This window comes from Zerene cesonia, chromosome 13, assembly GCF_012273895.1.
Source record: "Zerene cesonia ecotype Mississippi chromosome 13, Zerene_cesonia_1.1, whole genome shotgun sequence".
Taxonomy (NCBI): Eukaryota; Metazoa; Arthropoda; class Insecta; order Lepidoptera; family Pieridae; genus Zerene; species Zerene cesonia.
This window is the reverse complement of record NC_052114.1, coordinates 7,799,599-7,822,215: the sequence shown is the minus strand read 5'-3', so window position 1 is coordinate 7,822,215 and position 22,617 is coordinate 7,799,599. Positions and strand designations below refer to the sequence as shown.

At 32.9% G+C, this 22,617-nt stretch overlaps 1 protein-coding gene across 1 annotated transcript in view; it reads left to right on the top strand.

Annotated features, from left to right (window-relative positions):
- The window catches only part of LOC119831393 (NACHT domain- and WD repeat-containing protein 1), an 85,492-nt gene that overhangs the window by 41,498 nt on the left and 21,377 nt on the right, over positions 1–22,617 (top strand). Inside the window, exons 5-18 of the mRNA XM_038354716.1 lie at positions 1,864–2,033; positions 3,202–3,356; positions 4,321–4,489; positions 4,609–4,768; positions 4,931–5,675; positions 5,749–5,892; positions 7,001–7,201; positions 8,679–8,857; positions 9,915–10,061; positions 12,987–13,105; positions 14,124–14,332; positions 18,154–18,277; positions 19,649–19,760; positions 20,202–20,480. Coding sequence (XP_038210644.1) covers positions 1,864–2,033; positions 3,202–3,356; positions 4,321–4,489; positions 4,609–4,768; positions 4,931–5,675; positions 5,749–5,892; positions 7,001–7,201; positions 8,679–8,857; positions 9,915–10,061; positions 12,987–13,105; positions 14,124–14,332; positions 18,154–18,277; positions 19,649–19,760; positions 20,202–20,480 — 2,913 coding nt within the window. The remainder of the gene's footprint in view (positions 1–1,863; positions 2,034–3,201; positions 3,357–4,320; positions 4,490–4,608; positions 4,769–4,930; positions 5,676–5,748; positions 5,893–7,000; positions 7,202–8,678; positions 8,858–9,914; positions 10,062–12,986; positions 13,106–14,123; positions 14,333–18,153; positions 18,278–19,648; positions 19,761–20,201; positions 20,481–22,617) is intronic.

Here is a 22,617-nt window from a genome sequence, read left to right as displayed (position 1 = left end):
ATAACTTGGTAAACAATATTTTTCTAAATCTATACTGCGCTATTACAAGGTTATATCAGCGCTTCATATTTGTAGTGCTGTGCTAAAAATAACAGGCAAGTATCGTTATCTGTTCTTATACAGTTATAATATAAAATAATACGTTTTGTTTTTCTTTTTAAGAATTTGAAAATAATGGACTATAAAATAACTTTTATGAAATATAAAAATATAATTATTATTGATAATAATATAATTATACATGTAGGCGAAGATGATGATGAAGACACCACCTCCTCAAGCGAATCGGAGTCTGATTAATATTCTGTACACACATTCAATTATTCATTCAATTTTATTAAATGAATTACTTTTTTCTTTGATTCCGCCAATTTAAAACGAAAATAGTCTTAAAATAATGCGGCGGTTCATTTTGGAGGAACGGTAATGAACTCAGTGTTATGTTGTGCCCATCACTAGTCGTGACTAACTGATAGGTGTCAGGAACGCATTCTCTGAACGGCCGAAGTATAATACAGTAAAAGCATCAGCATTTTCGGATTTTTCGCACGCTTTTGTTTACTGCTCAGCTTTTAAAACCCTCTAGTCAGCCATCGCATGGAAAACAATTCTGTTGGCGGGAATACGATAAAAATTTATAGGTTAATGAGGAATGAACTATGGAATCCAAAATTCCGTGACTTTGAAATATTGTCACCTTCATATTATAAATGTAATTAAATTAAAGAACTGATAATGCGTGTGTAATTCAATTTTATTATGTCCGAATAAATTTGGACATAATTAAGTAGATAATTAAGTGTACATTGTAGGTAATTACGCATATTTAAACTGGAATACAATTTACGAACGGAAATTCGTGAAGCAATAACTTACTAAAATACATTGTTGGCTTGTACTTACGTACATTAAAATTCTAAGTATTATCAATATACATCCTCGAAAAGGGTAAATTTTATTTATGAATTATGAATTGTTGCTATATTCTTAAAAAGGTTCAGTTCCAAATTTTGATTTAGGTACCTACGGATAATTGTTTTGAGTATAATTGATGGTTCTATTATTCCTTTGTTAGCTCTTTGCGAAATCCATCTTGATAGATTAATAAGCGTCTAATGCGGTTTACAGTTGATTGATTGCATTTAATTACTTACTTTAAATGTTTGAACGTTTATGTACTTAATGAATTTATTTCTGTTTTTAAATTGTTGTGGCGATAGAAAATGTTCAACTCATTGGCTTATATCTTATTTATACCTTTCGTAAAATAATTTTTATTTAGTTTATCTTAAAAAGAGATCACAATGTATTTCATGCGTAAAACGTATGAAGTAATAGAGATGTAGAACATATTTTCGTATGTGCGAGTCGAGCACGCTTCGGCACGAAATGGGCCAGCTCGCACCAGGGAAGTACCACACCCCCACAGAAAACCGGCGTGAAATAGTGGCATGTCACTGTGTTTTGTACGGTGAGTGGGGGAGCCGGAGGCCAGTTTCCTTTTCCTCACCCGTCCCAGTCCATTCTTTTTTTCCAGTCAATCCTTTCCTATTCTCTTACCCCTTTAAGCGGGTAGCGCATCCGTAGAGGCACAACCTCTCCGAATGTTCATGAGCGGTGAGGATCGTTTACCATCTGGTGAACCACCAGCTCAGTCGCCCACTATGACATAAAAAAATATTATTGGACGAGCAATAAAAAAGTAGTTAGAGCCGAACTTTGATAACCTCTTATTTTTCATATAATCAAACCATTTCTGATCGATGATGATAATTAAGGCTATAAACTGATTTACCTATATTTTAATGAATAATAATACAAAACTTCGCTAAAAGTTATATTTAAACATGCTTCATATTGCAGTGCTTAATAGGCGGCGAAGCGGCGTCGTACCAACCAGTTCTACCATTCAATATACCGAAAGAAACTTTTGAGCAATTAGTACAACATGACTCAGCACAAACCGCTCTTGTTCGCGCCTGTTACAAAAGCAGCGACGATGGCTCATACCAACTGGAGGGCGATGACAAATGGTAAGAAAATATAGTGCCGATGAATGACCAAACGTTTTTATTTGGAGCCGGTGGAAAGAAATGTGTAGGTGGCATAGTATCCCTAAATTCATCTGTCAAGATAAATGCGCATTGTGTTTTACTAGAATAACTGGTAATTTACGAGAGATTGATATAAAATGGAACTACTTCGTGTTGATTTATGTTGTGAGTTATAAATATATTTGATTCAATAATATGAAGTGTCTTTACAAGAGATAGATTTAGATTAATAAATAATTTAACATACATCGAAAAGCCATTCCATCCATTCACAGAAAAGTTGACTTCCAATCAAATAAATGAAAAGTGTATATAAAAACAATAGACATTGCCAGATCAAGTATAGCAAAGTTTTTTTTTGAGCGGCCAACGTCCAAACTATGGTCGCCTGAAAAAAGATGCTATTTTTAACCTTCAAATTAATTATTTAAACATACCTTAATTTGTCTAGATATGCTACCCTGCGACATTTTTCTCTGAGTCATTATCATCTGACCCAACGTTTAGGGCGTAACAATTTACGATCATTTCCCTGGAATGAGATCCGTTTACTCAGCGGGATCGTAAAATCGGTAATTTATAGGAGACTCCGCTATCTGTACATAAATATCGCTACACCTTAAGATCTTTAAGGTTATCTTTTATTGTTAAAAAGGTTCTGTTGGGGCGGGATACGAAAAGGTACGAGTGAGATTGCTTGCATTATTCAATATGTTGACCCTTGCCAGAATTACATTTTTGCTTATACAGAAGGTAATTTAATCTGAATTTACGTAGGCTCCGCCGTTTTTCCCTATTAAATGAAGATGTTTTGTCGTCCCAAAAACATCTCTTTCTATGATTACAATATAGTCATGCCATCCGAACCTTTTTTGATGACAAATTTCACAGGAATAAGGAGCGGAGCTATGAGTTTTTCGTGGAATAAATATAACACGAACACTTTGTTTTCCGTTATATATATGAATAGTCTGGTTGATGTGGTAAATTTAGTTATATTTGTCTAGTTTATATCAAGTAATTTTCGTGAAATATTGATATTTTTCTTTAATTTAACATCAAAACACCCAATAGATCATATTAGTTATGCAATCTTATTGAGCACTATTAAAACAAACACAAAATAGCCAGCAAAACTTATTATTAGGTACAGCAATTTACTGGATCGTGAAGAAGAGCGAAAACGTCTCTGTACAGTTCAGAAAGCATTTAATACGCTGGCCCTCGAAGCGTATGATGCTGGCGTGAACGTTGCAGATTTATTGCGAAGCCCCGTCGAAATACAATGCGAACTGGCATTGGGTAAGTATTAAAATTTACTTTATTTGTTCTTATTCACTTCTTTGTAACATTATTTTGGGTATATCACTACTGCAAACTTAAGATACAAATTTCATATCATCATATTATAGCATAAAATACTACGCGTATTTTTTGATGAATCTATTCTGACACTTGTAAAACAAAATAGAGATTTATTTATAATAAGTACGATTGTAGTATTATTGAAACGGTCTTGCAAATAAACTACGTAGAAGCGGAATCGCAATTATTATAAAAGGCTGCCGTTACTTGTATTCCGATAAAAACTGAAAAAGAATCTATCCTGATTTCTCGGAATAAGTGAGGAGAATATCCAGTGTTCAATTCATTGCACTTGTTGATTGAGCAGTGCAACGTGGATAAAATATTTGTGATAAATCGGAAACAATTTTCAATAACTTGAGTTTACCACTTCAATAAAATGTGATCGTTTATTCATACCCAGATAGATTTAATGATATTTAATATATCTAACAAGAACCTTATTCATGATTAAATCGCAATAATACTTATTGTTTAAAGAAATAATAATAAGTAACAATTAACAGTGTTTTATGAATTTCGAATTATCAAGGCACGTCTATCTTTGATGTCTATCGATAAAATGGTCGACTTAACAAGCACAAATTTCGTCAATCATTTCTTGCGATGTGAAATGATTAAATCAATTTCGAGATTTTTGCCTGGCTCTCGTACCATCCCTACTAATTTTATAAATGTGAAAGTTACTAAGTTTGTTTGTCTTTTCTTTACACCTAAACCACCGATTTGGATGAAATTTCATACAGGTATAGTTTTTACCAGGAAATCTAACGGGCCCGTTCCGACTGCACAGCAATAGCTTGTAATTTTTTTTCACTATGCGGCGAATATACATTTTTATTCTTTACATCTGTCCTGTCTCGTACTTTTTATATAATAATTCAAAAACTATTTGTTACAGATATCCTTAAAAATGGCAAACACCCGAAAGGTTTGATAGTTGCACTCCGAGAGCTTTCCCCATTAGAACCAGATGATACAAAATTAACAGTAATAGCTCATGCGAGGTTAAAAGCACTACAAGAAAAGATAGAGGACATCCTACCTGACACACATATTATTAGGCTAGAGTTAGTAATTGTACTTTTAAAATTTTATTTATTTATGTTATCGTTGAATAAATATTGCCAATGTTATATTCACTTATTGTTACGTGTAAATTAATATTAATTTGATTTCTGAATTGTAGGGCATCGTCAGCAGATTCATCACGAACGGATGGTGGCTCAGACATTGAAGAGAAATTGTCACCATTCCGAGAAAAACTGCAAGCTGTAGTCTGCTCTCTGATCGATGACAGCCTTAGTACTGAGCCCGATCAGGGGAAAGGAAGGAAAAAGACTGTTCAGGTAATTTATATAGATAGTACGCGATTGACGCTCGACTTAATAAATGGGACCTACCTGATCATAATGTTCACCTATTATCTTGCCTTTAAAGAAAAATTATGTCCCAGTATAACCGCGAATTTCCAAAGAAATTTATGACGTAATGGTTTCTCTTTTTTTTAGGAAGTTTTTTTGGAACATATAACTCATCTTAGGCTATGTATAGAACAAAACAATCAATATAAAGTCACTGTGAAACAAATAAACGAAGCCGCTTCGAGCATACTGTCTAATGCCAAAGAAAATTATGAAAATAGATCTCGACACCCACCTGTGTTAATATACGGACCAGACGCATCCGGAAAAAGTACTCTGCTAACGCATTTGTACTACAAATGCGAAGAGATATTCCCGAAGCCGGTGTTGAGGATAATAAGATTTTCAGCATCGACACCCAGATCGGCTTACAATTTAGAGCTACTGCGTGTTATTTGTCAACAAATGTCCATAATTCTAAACATTCCAGAAGGTTACTTGCCAAAAGATGCGAGTTTCGATCCACTGTACATTAACAATTGGTTCCAAAGTTTGCTCAGACGTTGTGAAGATATGGAAAACCAGATTCTATTGATATTCATTGATAATGTGCACAGAGTGAATCCTCTAGAATGTGATATAGTGACTGGCCTATCGTGGCTACCGATGTCGTTGCCGAGAAATGTCTTTCTTATTTGTACGACTGCCGTATCTTTGGAGCAGCTGCAACTAACACCGGCGCAAAAAGAGAAATTCAAAGTGCAAAGTTGCTATTATTTGTTAGAAGCGGTCGAGGACATGCCGGAAAACGATAGTTCCGGCGAATATATCGATAGTGCCTTTGATAATTTAGAAGCAGTTTTCGGAGCTAAGGCATTTAGTAAATTAGCAGGTGATTATTTAACTTTCAACAGTTGGCTGGAATATCATCACAAATTAACAAAGTTTATGCCATTGTGTTGTAGGTTATATAACTTGTTCGGAGTTCGGTCTCACAGAACTTGAACTGCTGGAACTTTTGATGCCGACGAGCAACAGTGAGGCTGTTATAACGCTCAAGGACGCTAACTTCAACTTTTCTACTTTGTGTGTCGCCAAATATATGATGAGTATGTAGTTTCTAAAGTTTTATTCGTATTTTATTAAAAATGTTCCACTTTAATTACTTTTACGTTACTTTTACGTATGTCATTATAACATGTAATCTAAAATTATGTGCAACTTTGATATCTGGAAAATTGGTTTCAATAAATTACCTTTCAACGACATGAAAATTGTTTATTATAATAAAAATCAGAAACCAATCAAGGGTGGAAACACATAGAGTGAATAAAGTTACTTTGTAAAGTTAGCAGAAACACTGTTCATTCGTTTATTTTAGGAGTCCATTACATCAAATTATTGAATGGTATTATTTAAAGCAAGTGAAGTTTTAACAGTATTGTTATAATAATGAAGTCTTTAAGGACTTGTTCACAAGAGGGTGACTTAATTTATTCAGTAAACTTTAAACTAAATTCGCTAAACATAGATCTTTCGAAGTCTCTAAAGACAAATTAATTAAAGCATTAAAAATATCGTTCATATTTGAGGTAGAAATAAACAGGGTAATAGATACGAAATAGGAAGGATGGTTGGAAAATAAAATAAATATATTCGATTGTTGAGGATATCTCTATTTGGAATCTTGACCACTAAAGTATAGCGCAAGTTCTATAACAATAAACACACATTGCACTAGATATTAGATTAGTGTATGCAGTGGCAAAGCATGGAGGAGACGATTGCAAATTTATTAATTCGGAAAAACTTTGATATTTTAAATAGCGCGCATAGCTTCTGAGATACAACCTAGAAACAAACAAACAGTCAGATACACGGTCAGCGAAATCTTAGTAACTGGGTACGGAGCACTCAAAAGGTGCACCGTATTTACAATGAATCCCAGGCGGCAGAAATCCACGTTATGCCACTGAGTTTTTATATAGGTACTAGCGGTCCACCCCGGCTTCGCCCGTGGTACATGTATAGCCATTTAAAATTCTTACAGTGGTAGATATCCCGTTTATTCCTCAATAAATGGGATATCATATATATACAGATATATAATACATTAGTGCATTCACACAAACAAACGAACGTACTCTTCAGCTTTATAATATTTGTATCAATTGTATCAACATAAAAAGCGACTCTCATAGCATTATCCCCTCGCAGAGACGCTTATCAGCGAGAACGTAGTGTCGGGGCGCAGCACGTGGCGGTGGCGCGCCGCGTCCGCCAGCGCGCGCGCGCGCCGCCGCTACGTGCGCGTGCAGAGCGCGCTGCGCGACGCGCACTCCGACCTCGCCGCGCTGCACTTCGCGGGCTTCCTGTGCGAGCCGGACGACGCGGACACCTCGGAGGCGCAGGAGCCGGGTGAGATGGAAATGCAAACTTTTGGGGTATTTTCAGATCATGCTACACACACTTCGTCCTCACCGCGCTACTCGGGTAACACAGAGTATATATAGAATGTTCGTATTTATTTCCGAGGAAAACTAACTATCAATTATTCTTAGGAAAGGAAAAAGATGTACACTATGTAGAGGGTATATCAAAGTAAGGTGGGGCTTAATTTTACATTATCGCTCAAATAAAGCCAGTAGCTTATGTTTCCAAACTTATTAGTTTGAAACATATATGAGAGTAGAAATTTTATATTTATCTCAATTTACGATAGATTAAAGATTCAAGAAACTTGAGGAGGAAACTTTGAAGCCATTTTATGCTGTATTCACTGTTATGTAATCACGTACTCGCGAGAGTTTTTCTGAAACTTCGCTGCGCTAGTTCCTTTCATTTAGTCGTGTAGGCATATATCTGATAGCATATAACTTTAGCAGCATTTATATAGAAACTAAAAGTTTTACCTAATAAGATAGTGTGACTAAAAATATATATGTATCGGGCGTCCTAAAGTTACGATGATAGTTACTGTTTTAGCTTTGTATCGTAGAAAAAAAAAATAGTTTTACTTAAGGCATTTAATACTTACCTACCAAGTTACTGCTCCCAATTATGTTGCATTTGATCAAATAATAGGTTACAAGTAACTGGTAACTAATTGTTGCTTCCATATATGTTTTATAGCACTTATGTTATAAACCAAGAGATATTATAATAGGCTACAATGTAAATAATTGTTGAGCGTGCTAAAGCTCCCACACCCCATCCCTCCATTATCTGAGTACCTTACCTAATTTATAAACTGCATTCACATTTGACCAACATTTATACGGAACAATGACAAAATTTTACACACCGAGTAATTAATTAGATGACTTTACGCTCTGAATACATAAATTAATATTATTTACACGGATGTGCAACTTTCCAAGCAGTTCCTTGTAAATCATTGTAATTTGCCTCCGTAATTTCACACAAAGAACTTACCTACATAGAAACATAAACAGATATTTTTTCTCTTTCACCCGTAAACAAAAACAAACAAACAAACAAAAACGCTTTATTATGCACCAAATGAGAGAAAAGTAAAAATATACATAAAATTATACACATTCAAGTGCACAACAGGCGGTCTTATCGGTAACGATCTCATCTAGACAACCTGGTGGTGAAGGAGAAGCTGTTAAAAGTATAAATACAGGGGCAAGAGCTGCGATTGTAAAGTTTTAAATACATAATATATACATTAGATACCTACACGTAAGACATACAAAAATATAAAAACATACATACTTACATACCTACCCACATACATTATATAAATTAAAAAAATATAACAAGAAATAAAAAATGAACTTATTTACTAGTTATAAACTTACTTTAAACCACTGAAATCATGGAAAATTTCTGATACTATAAATGTTTACTGAGGAATATTTACCTCTAGGTTGTGTAGACGACGATGACGCGTTACTGGATTCGACGCCATTCCACTCGGCCAGCAGGACAGCGGCGGCCTTCACACAACGGCACGTGGAGGAGTCTTGGCTCCATCTCCTGTTGGCTGGAGACTTCTCCAAACTCAAGGACTTGACCGTGTGCAACTTTGACTTCCTATTGGCTGCTGTGAGTTAATTATGCTGCGAGTTATTCTATTATTTGTTTTTTTTTTAACATATAAGAGTGCATCAATTTCCCTAAATCTGATTATTTTGAATCTGCATATATTTAAAAAACTTTCGGTCTTTTAATCTATGTCCTAAGAACCAAAACGTATTAGATGTTGCAATATATATATATATAGTCATTGTTGAGGGCGGTAATCTACAATAATAATACTAATTTGTTTAAGATTGACATAAATTATAATAAATTAGACGAAATAAGTCATGATAATTTTATATCAATATCGATATTTTAAGTTTGCGCTGGATTTAATATTAATAATTAAATCTACGATCAAAGTTAAGCGTTTGTATAGCTTAAGTTTGAGCAATTATAATTAAATTGTTCAATTATAAATTGATAGAACATCATTAAAATCCTCTCACAAATAATATTTTAAGCCTGAATACCGCTGATAAAATATTTGGGCTAGACGGCTTAATCGTTGTTTACATATTCCATCTAAGTCACATTTATTATTAAAACAATAATTGTGGATATTGAATATGAAACGATTGTGTTTCTAAAGGTCACTTTTGTTGTCACACCTATATTTATTTGCCAAAAGGTAATTATTGGTAGATAAATGGTTTTATTTGAAATTGGTTTTATTTTACCCCTTTTAGAATTTGCAGTACTACCTCCTCCTCAGGGACGTCGTTTACCTTTTGTGTAATAAATAATTCTTCGTTTGTTTATTTTTTTCAAGAAACGTAAATTTTTTTTTCTTCATATAATATTTTTTCTAAAATGATTCACTTTACCCACTAAATAACTTTTGATGTCAGTTTAAAGTTTTTGACATCTCTTATATAATTTATAATCTTTACTAATATTATAAAGCTGAAGAGTTTGTTTGTTTGTTTGAACGCACTAATCTCAGGAACTACTGGTCCGATTTCAAAAATTCTTTCAGTGTTAGATAGCCCATTTATTGCGGAAGGCTATAGGCGGCGCTAGTTATGAATCCGTGCACATAACGATCAGACCATGTAAGAGCGTCTCACTTATTCACCAGGTACAAACAGTAACAATATCATATCTCCGCTGTATATTGGAACACGTTCGCTGCTACATACTGGACCGTGATGTGGAGCTCGTATATGGCGCGGTTCGGAAGGCGAGCGATATACTGACCAGAGATCCGATGCAGTTGGGCGCTCAGGTATGGATTAACTCTAGTGACTTCTGGAACCTTCGAGAGTAGGACTATCTATGTACAGGCTGTTTATTTAAATGGAATAATTTTTAGCAGGGCATAGTAGCTTTATTTGTATTGATGTGAATGGGATTTAAAATTGTTGACAATTGTTAGTTGACAAAGTTATGATTCATTGGTTTCATTAATTTCAATATTGTACCTAATTCTTAGTTTTATGAACTTGATATTAAATTTGATTGGTTATCTACGGTTAACGATCTAATTAAAATCTTTGAGATTGTAGGAACTTGGTAACTATCGAACAAATTAACTGGGGAATACCCTATACATTAAATAAATTTTGTAGTTTATTTAAAAGTGTTTAAGTAATTAGTTAACAAACTTCGGTAAAACTTTCTAGACCAATTAAAATTAATGATTTTTATGAAGTTTACTCCTTAATGAGTGGAAACTTAATTTAACGTAAAATTTAATTTGTGAGTTAGTGTAGTAGGTAATTAATTGAGTAGGTTTTCATTTGTAACTGCTTTTGATATACTTAGGCAAAATGCAATACTATAAAGATCTTCAATTGTACTGCTAAAAGGATTTTAAATCGAGGGATATCTCCCTTCATGCTTTGTATCTGTCTACATATGATAATATGCATCAATTAATTATATACTATAAGAACTAGCATTTCATTAATATATCATTTTGCTTAGTAATTATATATAAGTAAATTATAATCTGACTAATTCATAGTTGTTAATATTTAGCTTAATAGCTTTGCCGCTTAACATTGCAATTCATTATTTATTGCTTGTTTACCTGCGAGTTCAAAATTTCGTCCCACAACCAAGCGATTTGATCGCATCTTAGAAACTTATCTAATTTAAAGCCTAAGTTGGCGTATGAAGTTTCTATCTAACTCCTTATACGCTTAGAAGATTCACGTCAGATACGATTAGTTTATACTTGTTTTAAAAGACCCTTTCTTCTTATCTATTTGAGCAGCGCCAGCTAGTTAATTGAATACGATGTTATCTGGATAAATCGCGACAGATTACTGTCAGGGAAATGGAATGTCCCAGAATGTTTGTTGCAAGTCAAACAACGCGCAACAAAACTAATTTCAAGGTATATGTAGTATGTATTCGAGGGTATTGGAAAAGTAAAAGTTCTATAGTGGAGCGGTGTATTTGAATGATCCCACAATTGTATGGAAAAAGTAATAAACGTGGTATATTGCGTTCCGTGAAAGCTTTCCATTTCCGCTGTCGCCGCCAAGTTCCGCCAGGTCGGTCATGTTCATATATACATTATTCGTTCGCCCAGATGTCACAAATGAAACATGGTGTTCCTTAAAAAGATAGAAAATAATATTGTATAATCGTGATTTTTTTGTTTAGCAATAGTACACTTAGCTTAATAAACGATGGCGTTTCATTATTAATTTGATGTTACTAAGCATTTATAAAGATCAACATACTGTTTCAAAATAAAAGGCGTTAACATCCATGTGTTTATCCTTTAAACATCAAATTTTATTTTAACCACGATTTTAAAAGTATTTCAAATAACAAAACAATAACACATGATTTTAAAAGTATTTCAAATAACAGTGAATTTTGAAGGACGTATGAGTTTTTATATACGTATTATATTTTAAAGACAGCTTTTAAATAAAAATACACCTAAGCGCCCATAAACAAGTTTAGTTCCGCTCGCGCACCATAAAGATTGAAACGCTCTGTTTTCCATTACAAATTCATTCTTGTAACGAGAGTAAAGGGTTTTTGGTTGAGCGAAATTGCGTGAATAGACGTTAAGAGCCACATAATAATATTATAATATTCTCTAAAGCAATGGTGTTTAATAAGTGAATAAATTTCCATACACTTATTAAAATTTAGGTGGCCCTCGCAGCTTCGCCTGTTAAAACGAATATTTTTTCCCATGCTGTTCCTGATACCTATAAGCTCGTTGAAACTAAAAATTTCACATTCTATCCTTTGTGACATCAGTACCTATAGATTATCTTAATACATCGCAATGATGTACTTTTTTCTCTCTATCTAATAAATTCTCTTTATAAACTCGATATATTTACGTATTGAGACATTAAATGCGTTGTATAAGCAACAAGTTGAAGGCAGTAATAAATTCAGATAACGCATCGGTACATCTCCGACGTGACTAAGATAGCGTCTTGTATACGCCATTTCTATAGACACACGTTTACCTACGTCATTTCTGTCTAATATCTCCATGAGCATTTTATTAAGATTCCATCCGCCTTTTTATAATTTGATCAATAATTTTAGATTTGCATTTTTAGGTTAAACTGTAACTGAAACACTTATTATACATTAAATATTTTCCACTAAATAAAAAATAAAATAAAATAAAATCAGAGTTAGAATTAGAATACTATGCAGTATTATAATGGTTCATATTTTTGCGACTTTGGTCGTTTATGTTTTGTTTGTCAATAGGGTATGCTAATTGAGATATCTTTCATTATAATTTTTGAAAAATAAAAACTACCTACTAATGATTACTGAAATTACAATCACGTAGCAATTAAAGAGCAAAAATAGGATGTCGTTATAAGTGATGGTTTTTTATTAAGCAAAACTTATTATATCCCACAAAGATGTTTTCACATTAAAAACCACGAACGTATATTTATCTAAAGAAAAATGTATTTTCTTCTATTATAATTTTTTAGTGCTATATTATACTTATTATATTGAACTAATAAGAATCACACGAGCGCCTCTAATCATTTATATCGATGACGTAGTTTAAGTTTTTGAACCAATAAAGAGACCACAAAAAGCAAATTCTTCTCCTTTTGTTAATGGCAACGTGTCAATTATAATTATTATTATATTGAGTATATATTGTATAACAGTATATAGTATAAATTATATATCTATTCAGATTATAGCCTGGCTCAGACCAGCAGTAGCTCGACGAGGCGTGCTGGCGACGCTGGTGACAGCTGCCATGGCCTGGTGCGACGGATATGACAAGCCTCTACTAGTTCCACTAAATGGATGGTGAGTTGGATGTTAAATTAATATCGACTTTATAAAATGAGCTTTATGTAACAGTTTAAATGTTCAAATTTTCCAGCGTTAGGGTGAGAATGTTTAAAACAGACTAAATATATCAGCAAATAATAAATTTTCAATATACCACATGCTTTCCTTGACATACGAATAGATATCTTTATTTGGAGAATCCGTATATTGAATTGTTTTGTAATTGTCAATTAATACTGAACATTACAAGAATAAAAAAGTGACAAAAACGGCGTATATGTATTTACAAAATATTGCATATAAATATTGCCCGAAAGTTATTTACTTGTATTTCAGTCTTGGCTTCACGTAAAACGGTGACATATTTTATATGGTATCGTCGTTTTAACGCAGACTTATTGAATATATTTTTCATCGAGATACGTGAACATGGGTAATATACCATACGATTTTCTATCACCGAACATTCTTATCTTATTTATGGGAAAGATCTTATGTAACGATACAAATACTACATTGCTTTTAGCTTAATAAACCTTTGTGCTTATGCACTACTCTTTTTACGTTCATAGTATTTCACTTATTTATTTGATAGTAAGTTTGTATCGGATATTATCGTCGAATCGATTTGAATCAATGTTTAATTTAGCGTCACTTGTGGTTTAATGTTAATTTCAAAATTTATCATTATAATTATGGATTAAAAGAAAATCACTTACCAATAAGTTCTTATTCGTCAGTTATAAATATAGTTCGTAAAAAGTATCCTATATCATTATAGTCTCCATACTATCATCACCACATAAAAAGCACCTAAACGAGAAAAACAAACAAATAAACAAACACAGTATTAATATTATAAGGAAGTATTAAAATAATGTACACTGCTCCTAGTCACGCTATCTCTTGTGCTACGTACACAAACCCAAACGTGTGATTGTATACATTTTTCATAAAACACAATCTGTTAGCGAAATTCACTTGTTTCATTACAATCAGTAAGGACAATATCCAAAGAACAATTGGTGACCAGGTTGCACCCGCCAATCGCGTCCACGGTGCGCGTGATGTCGGTGGGCGGTGGCGGGGGTGCGGCGGGTGCGGGGGGCGCGGGGGGCGCGGGGGCGGGCGCGCGGCTGCTGCAGCTGGCGCCGTCCCGCCAGCACCTCGTGCTCGCGCCCTCCGCCGGCGACCCGCAGCTGTGGCACGTCATGTCCAACTCTAAAGTGCACACGTTTAAAGGTAACTAAACTGTGTCGTCTTGTTGAGATATTCACAGCATCCACTGCACTGCCGCTTCAAGTGTAACTCCAGAGTGTATATCCATTAATGAAGGTAGCGATTATAGACTCACATCACGTTGAAACTTCCAGTAAGTATAATAATAGGTTTAAAGGTGTTTGATCACAAGGAAACGACAGAAATATTACTACACGACATATCTACTACTCTACGCTAAATATTTTTCTATAAGTGACATTGAATAATTGTATTTTATTGAAACACTAGTCTGTCAAATTCGAAATAAATCAAATGTAAATTTTATATTTCTTTACATTTATTGAGATGTCTAACGCATTACTGCCGTTAAACAACATAAATAAGATAACGTATAAAGAATATTAAAAAAGGATGCGACATTTATCGCTATTACTTACCAACTAACTATACATTATATAGACTGCTAGTTACTGAAAGTTTTGATAATTCCCAAAGGCTATAGTCGAAACATGCTATGACATTTATGAGCTGGCTAAAACTTACCCTCGATAAAGTTCGACACACAATAATATAAGGTTGTTAGGAAAATTTACCAAGTGATCATGAAAATCCTACACTTTCACCATAGTTCCAGTTGATTGAGCGTAATATACTTTTTTTCCAATTTAATTTTCTCATCGTAGGTTACTTTATCAACATATTTCTGCTTATATCCAACACCTACTCGTTATTCTTAGTTTAATTTAACTTAAAATAATTCACTTGAAAATAAATGATTATTTAGTGTGTACACGATTTTTTCAAATCAATTGAAATATAAGTATTTTTGAAAATACTTAATTAACTTAGGACAATTCATTTTACAAAAATAACAGCGAAAGCTCGTCGTAGAAAAACCAACCTCAATCAGAATAATTCACAATCCGTGTTAACCTTCATTTATTTACGGAGCTCTTGGAATTTTTGTTCATTCATCAAATCCTGCTTGCAGTTAATTAAGATGCCGAGGTTTCATTACCCAGTAAGTTTCAGTTTATATTCTTGAGCGGGCGCCGGGATCCCTTATTCGGCTGTGGGGTCTGTAAATTTGCTGAACAAGGGTTAATCCAAGATTTCACATGATCTGTATACATGCCCCGTTAATGTATTTTAATTTAGTAACGCGTTTTGGGTCTGTTTACTCGGCCGAAATGACGTTCAATGGCGGTGGTTTGGTTAGGGAGGACGCCTTTTTTATTTTTCTAACGTCCCATTTTTTGTAGCGATGTAGCGATTTCCCCGGAGACTTAAAAGAATAAATTTACATAATATTTTTATATTTCAACCAGAGTGAGATTGTGTTCTGCAAATCGTTCGTTCAAACAGCTACTTTTATAATATTATTGTAAGGAGAACAAAAATGGATTTGAAATGAGTATCCATACTTTTATATATTCGGCCTCATTTCGCCGGGTACTCAAACGGCCCTCCAATTATTTAGATGGTAGGATTAAATGCCGTTTCGCACACCTGCCGACTGAAATTGAAAATCGCTATTGTGATTGCTTTCCAGTAAAATAAGACTCGAGGTCATCATTTACATCAATAACAAGGAATTGCGTTCGGTTCAGACTACTAATACCACCTTTTTGCTCAATTAAATAAATTTATTTAGTATTTAATTGTGTGTTTGAGCCGAAGTACTTTACAATAAATGTTTAATGTCATAATTCATTTCCTCTTGGAAATATCTTTATGGATCGTAATCAGACTGAGATCGTATTTGTCGACTATAGGTTTCACTCCTTAGGTATACATTGTTTCCTCATTCACCTAAAGAATAAATATAATCACATATTATCACAAAATTACATATGCCTGGCTTTAAAATGGGTACCTTTGTATTTTTAAAATTAAATGAAACGAATTTTTTATTAATTCGAATTATTTATTCGATTTTAAAAACAAAGTAAGTTCAGTCAACTGTGGGAAATTAATAAATTTGAGTATTAATTACTAGCCTTTGTGCTGAATTACGGCTTAATTTAAATGCCTTTACTCGTAAAAGGGAAACATTGGAATCGTATTGAATAAAGGATAATTAATTACTTTACAAAGAAAATGTTTCAAACATATTATTTGACAAAAAAAATAAATAAATCCACAAATCATAGATTTTAAGAAGCAGTTAGGTCTAATCTAATAGTCTCTTAACGATACCATTTTTATTAATAACCGATATTTATGTCAGATATTTGTATAAATAATCACATTCAAATATTGAAACCACTACAGAAAGTATTTTCATTTCATTACATAACACAAAAAGACCTCGGTACTTCATATTACGACTCCGAAGAAAACTTTTTCAAATAGAACTCAAAGTTATTACATAAAACCCGGTTTGGGAGTGTTTCAAATCAACAGAGCAGGCAAACTGTGCCCAAATCTATTACTAACTTATCACCAATTCGTGAATGAGTTTCACAAAGTTCCTGGAGCCAATCTTTTCTTACGATCAAATGATAAGGTCTACATTTTTATTTAAAATAAGGTAAACAACACACACATTGGGTAAAAAATAAAACAGTTAATATGCGTTGGCTCGTAAGAAACGTTATTCTGTAGATGTGTTTTTAAATTACATTTATACGTATATGAATTTTTTATGTTAGTATTTTAACATATATATAATATAAAATTTTGCGTGAATATCGCTACTCTGGCAAATGTAATTATATTACATAAAATAGTGTTTTTGTTATTAATATTATCATTTAATTTAATACTTAATGTAACGTATATTATACCTTAAATGATCACAATTTAAAACAATAATATGACAATGATATAACACTTTAATGGCACACGTAATAAGCTCCATGGCTTTTAAAAGCGTCGTTTATGTGAGCAACAGAATCAAGAGAGCATGTAATTGCTTTAGAAGCCTTTCTCGAGTTGAAAAGTTATCATTTTTTATTTCTTACACGCTTGTATTGTATAAACCTTTGAATGGAAAGTACAAGCCATTGTGATTTTTTTTTTTTTTGTTTTGCAACCATGTATAACAATTTTATAAAGGACAAAGTTTTAAAGTTTGTGTTCCTTTTAGAATTTTGGTCCTTAGCAGTATTTATTTTAATCACAGGAATAATTTAATAAAATAACAAGAATTTAGTAAATGTCTGTTCTTAAATTCTTATTACGTTAAGTATCTAATCCAATCCCAGTTAAACATTAGAATAATTAAATTAAGAGAATGACAAATGACACAAAAGTATTACAATTACACAAATAAATTTAGAATAATTGTGCTCATACACTATTATACATGCTGCTGTGCTCCGCGGTTTCACCCGCGTAAGTCCGTATCCCGAATGAATATCGAGATAAAAAGTTGCCAATATGTTTTTTCAGTTGTTCAGCTTTCATTGCAATCGGTTCAGTAGTTTTTGCGCGAAAGAGCAAAAAACACCTACACATCCTTACAAACTTTAGCATTTATAATATTAGTAGGATAAATATTCATTAATTTCATTCAACTCTATAATCCAATGAATATGTACCAAAACCATAAAAAGTTAACACGTATCCGAGTGAATATGTAACTAACAGAAATGTTTATTCGCTTACAGTATATCCCGAGATGAATATTCACTGCCCACCCTTACATTACTATTCAAAACAGTACTTGAAAATTCCGCTTGTAGCCTTAACGCTCCATTTTCATAGAATATAGATTGCTAATACGCTTGCAACCTTCTGGAATCACATTGGAAATGTAATTTCATATTTTTTTGTAAGATGGAAAAAGTACATATTATGTATTACATTGCTTGTGTTCAGCATATTGTTGGTTTCAGGTCATTCCGGAAGAATACTATGTATGTGCGTAACTCGCGAATCTCAATATTTGCTGACTGGCTCCGAAGATACAAGTGTCATTGTATGGGATTTACATACGCTTGCCATTAAGACGAAGATTTTGTAAGTATCTTTTTTGTTATGCATTAGCATACAAATAAGTTTATAACATTTTTAATCGTTACGTCTATATAATTTTCCTTGAGAAACAAATGAGATGTGTCTTTAAGCATAAAGTAAAAATTATTAAGCACATTTGCTGTTTTCGAAAAAAAAATCCACCTTTTAAGGGGACTCAACCAACCTTTTACTCAACCAACCAAAATAAGGAATGAACAACGTATCATTGCTGAGATTTCATACAACAGAATAAACCCTATAAAATCACGAAAGCTTCCGCCAATTGCATTATAAAACTTAATCACATATTACTCATGTTTGTGATCACGCCCTCTAAATCTTGATTACAATATCAAATTGCTCCACATCAGATATACTATTATGTCTCAATACTGTCTTAATTGCTTAACGTATTTACTCGGGTCTGGATACTGTATTAGAAGTCCTACTAATATATTCTGACATTCAAAGGAAATCTAATTCTGTGTGTCGTGTGCAATTTGTCATATTCATATATATTAGTGTTTAGTGTCGATGGAATAATTATATACCTTTATTATTATACACAAATTTAGACTTAAATTGTAACTCTTATAAGGAATTTGTATAACAGCTCCAAATGGAGTGAAATACTTATTCTGAGTCTTGTTGAAATAGAGAAGTCGGTACATTATGATTTAGATGCATGATCTTATGTTTAAAATAAAACCTTAATAAGACGATAAGCATCATTATTATATTAGAAAAATTCACCTTAACCTACATACGTTGTATTTCTTCCAAGTCAAAACAAAACCAGTGTAAATTTACATTGCTTACAAAAATTACGGTTCCTTTATTTTCCAATTAAGTGTTGTTAATCATTAACAAGACTTCAAAGACAGTGTAATTGAATTTAGACTTCGAGAATATTCCAGGCTGTTTTAAAATCTAAAGTTAGAATAAGGTTATGTAGCTGACAGTTGAGATCGTCTTGTTAGCTGAGAGTACACAGCTACACTTTACTTTACTGTTAGCCTTTAATAAGTCTCATAAGGTATATTTTAATTAGAAAATTTCACAGTGTGTTAGTTAATTTAGCACATTATTACACGGAATGTTAATTATAGTATATGCGTGTCTAAAATCCAATATTAGTGATACTAACCGGCTCACCGCAATGTTTACTAAATTAAACCGTGTACGAGCTAAATTCTTAATCACATGTTACATTTACTAATATGTTGTTATATTGGAAATTGTAGATTCTTGATTGTAATACAATACTTGACTTGATAATCATAGATGCAATTACACTCATTACCTACTAAATTCATTATAAAATGATATGTAATAAAGGAAGTAAAAAATTATTAAAAAAAAACTTTTTTATAGAGAGCACATTGCGCCAGTATTATGTGTCGCTGCAATAGTTAATAGATCCTTAGTGATCAGTGGTGGAGAAGATTCTGCTGTCATTGTTACGTCATTGGTCGACGCAGCATTGGTAAGCTAATTTATTTATTTGATATTTATAACTTATTGTAATTTTCCCTTACTACTATTGATTTATAAATTACATTTGTTTTTTACGTTCTATACATATTGAGGACAAAAATGATTCTAAACTAAAGATGGTAGATAATAATATAAAGTAATGTTTATTAATTGCGCTAACGCAAAAAAAAAAAATTGAGCCCTTTGTCACTGAGTTCAAACGTTTATGGTCACTTGTCTACGTCTTGTCGGACAGAAATTGTTTTTATTATTTACACTGAAATTGAACCCAGGATCTAGAACTCTGCACTTTTATTATGCTTAAATTAATTAAAAAGGGATCTATTTGCTTGTAAATCAACCTGTTTAATACTCGTAAGGAACCTTCCGTAACAGTTAACAGTTTAACTAGAATAGACACGTATTACCCCATGGTCAAATATTTTCCAAGATTACAAAACTGGACCATCACCGAGGACCAGTGACGTCAGTTAAAGTGATACAAGATGGCGAGATCCTAGTCACGGGCTCCCAAGATGGCACCGTCTGTACCTGGAATGTGGATAATTTCACTCTACTCTCGACAATATCTGCTGGAGTTCCGATACACGTAATGGACGTGACGGAGGACAATGTGTTCCTGATCACGCTGCAAGGGGAAAACGAACTGCACTTGCGGACTTTCATCACCGGGACGTATCTGCACCCGCTCAAACGGCACAAGGCGAAGGTGAGATATGAGGAAGGAGCGTAATGTAATGTTAAATTGTGTAATGTAAAAAAATATGTGTTTGATTTATAGTCTTAGGTAGAGGGAAATAAGAGTTACTGAGTTATTTTTCAATAGAAAGGTGAACGGATGCCGTCTAGGGGTATGCGCTACATCTTAGCTTACAAGATCATGGTCAATCGCCTCACTTTTGGCTAATAAATAAAAAAATAGGCAATTTCATTTTGTACTGTTTTGGGTTTGTAAGTGACATTGCACTGAGCTTGGCGATTCATAATTCCAAAATGAATTTTGTAATAATGTAAGTAGACGTACCTATAAATATGGAAGTTTTTTATTTTGTCATTTTATGGTCTTGTGTAAACCAATTGTCAAGCGGTACACTTGAGTTCTGATAGCGTGAACTTTGTTTTATTCCATGAGGCCTTAACCTTAGAGATTTACCGATTTTACATAAATTAAATAAAATAAATCTTCCATCGACTGGATTTCTTATTGCAAAGAGCCATTGTTCTATTTTATTTGGTAAAAAAATATTTAAAAAATCCGTATTAATTCTCCCGTGACTTAGATCTTCTAAAATATGTAATGAAATTTATGTAAAATAAATCTTTAATTAGTTACAATGTAGCATAATTAATAAACATAATTAAAACACGGGATCGTGCTATTTATATAGCAAATAATTAAGGAATTTCCTAAGTTTCATTAGCCTTATTCATTTACATTGTACAAATATAAAGGTGTCCCCGTTTATTGAATTAACGTGGTGTTGACGCTACCCAAAAGGAACGTTGGGGGAAAATGTTCTTAATTCGAGCAAACAATTTCCTTATTTCTTTTGAAACAAAGTACAACATAAACATTATCTTTTCTTTTACTACCTAAGTATAGTAATAATATAAAGCTGAAGACTTCGTTTTTTTTTTTAATGCAATAAGCGGGAAACTGAACATTCACAGAGGTAGTGTCTCTGCTAATGCGCTGCCCGCTAAGGGAAAAGGGATAAGGAAAGGAATGGAAAAATGGGGTAAAGGAAACGGGTCTCCACCAAATTTTCAAAGCGCTAGGAATACTGGGCCTATTTTGATAATAATTCACCGTTCAATACGTACGTGATCTTTGAGAAAACTCTATACTAAACTTATAAGTACAAAATCATTATAAAATACTCACAATTCACATGATCAAAGTTCCAACGTCAGAATGTTACACGAATAAAGAAAATAATTTATCTATAAAATTCGACCCTTTGTGGCCGTGGTAATTGGGGATCACTGAACTGCTTTACCTCTTACTTACACATTGTTGGAAGAAATAAATTACAGCCGATTTTCAGTAAGTGCCCTTAAGCCTTTTGTTCTATTACATTTACCAATACAGCGTTTACGGTTAAAGCTATCGTCATTTATAACGCTAAATTGATGTCAGACCTTTTTCTTTAGAAAAAACTGGATACGAACTTTAAGTTTGTTTAAGTGTTTCTCCATAATTACGACTCAAATGTTCTCTGTTTCTGCCTAACTTTATCCAATAAAGTATTGTATGTATGACTAATTCTTTGTTTCTTTTTGGGTCAGGGAAATGCCTGAGGCTTGTAAATACGACTATAAAGAACTTGTTACAAAAATCCACTCACTTAGAATGAAAGGGTTCTTTTATTCTACGACTGTAATTTACATTTCAAATAAGTAAGCGTAATTTAAGCAAGGTATTATTAAAAAGGGACCTAAGAGATGATAATCGGATAAATCGGAGTGATTTCTGTTATTCAATTTATATAAGACTTGCCAAATTTAATGTTTCCGGAATTTCTAAAATAAATTTTTATTAAAACTTTTTGTGGCTTAGTTCCTAAATGGTACCTAATCCATGGAAGTTACACTTATTTTTAAGATATAAATGTTATCTAGGCTACTAGCAAGTAGTATTGATATTGACTTTTTACGATAAGAATCACTATTTTTATCTAAATATAAATCATGATGAAAATAAATGCTTCGCTTTAATTATTCTGCTTTCTTTAGCGTAACTTTGAAAGAGTTTAATTACCCTTATTTACGTATATACTTAGTCTGGCCATAAATACTGTTACACTTAATTATAAAAAAATATTACATTTGAATTTCGAATCTGT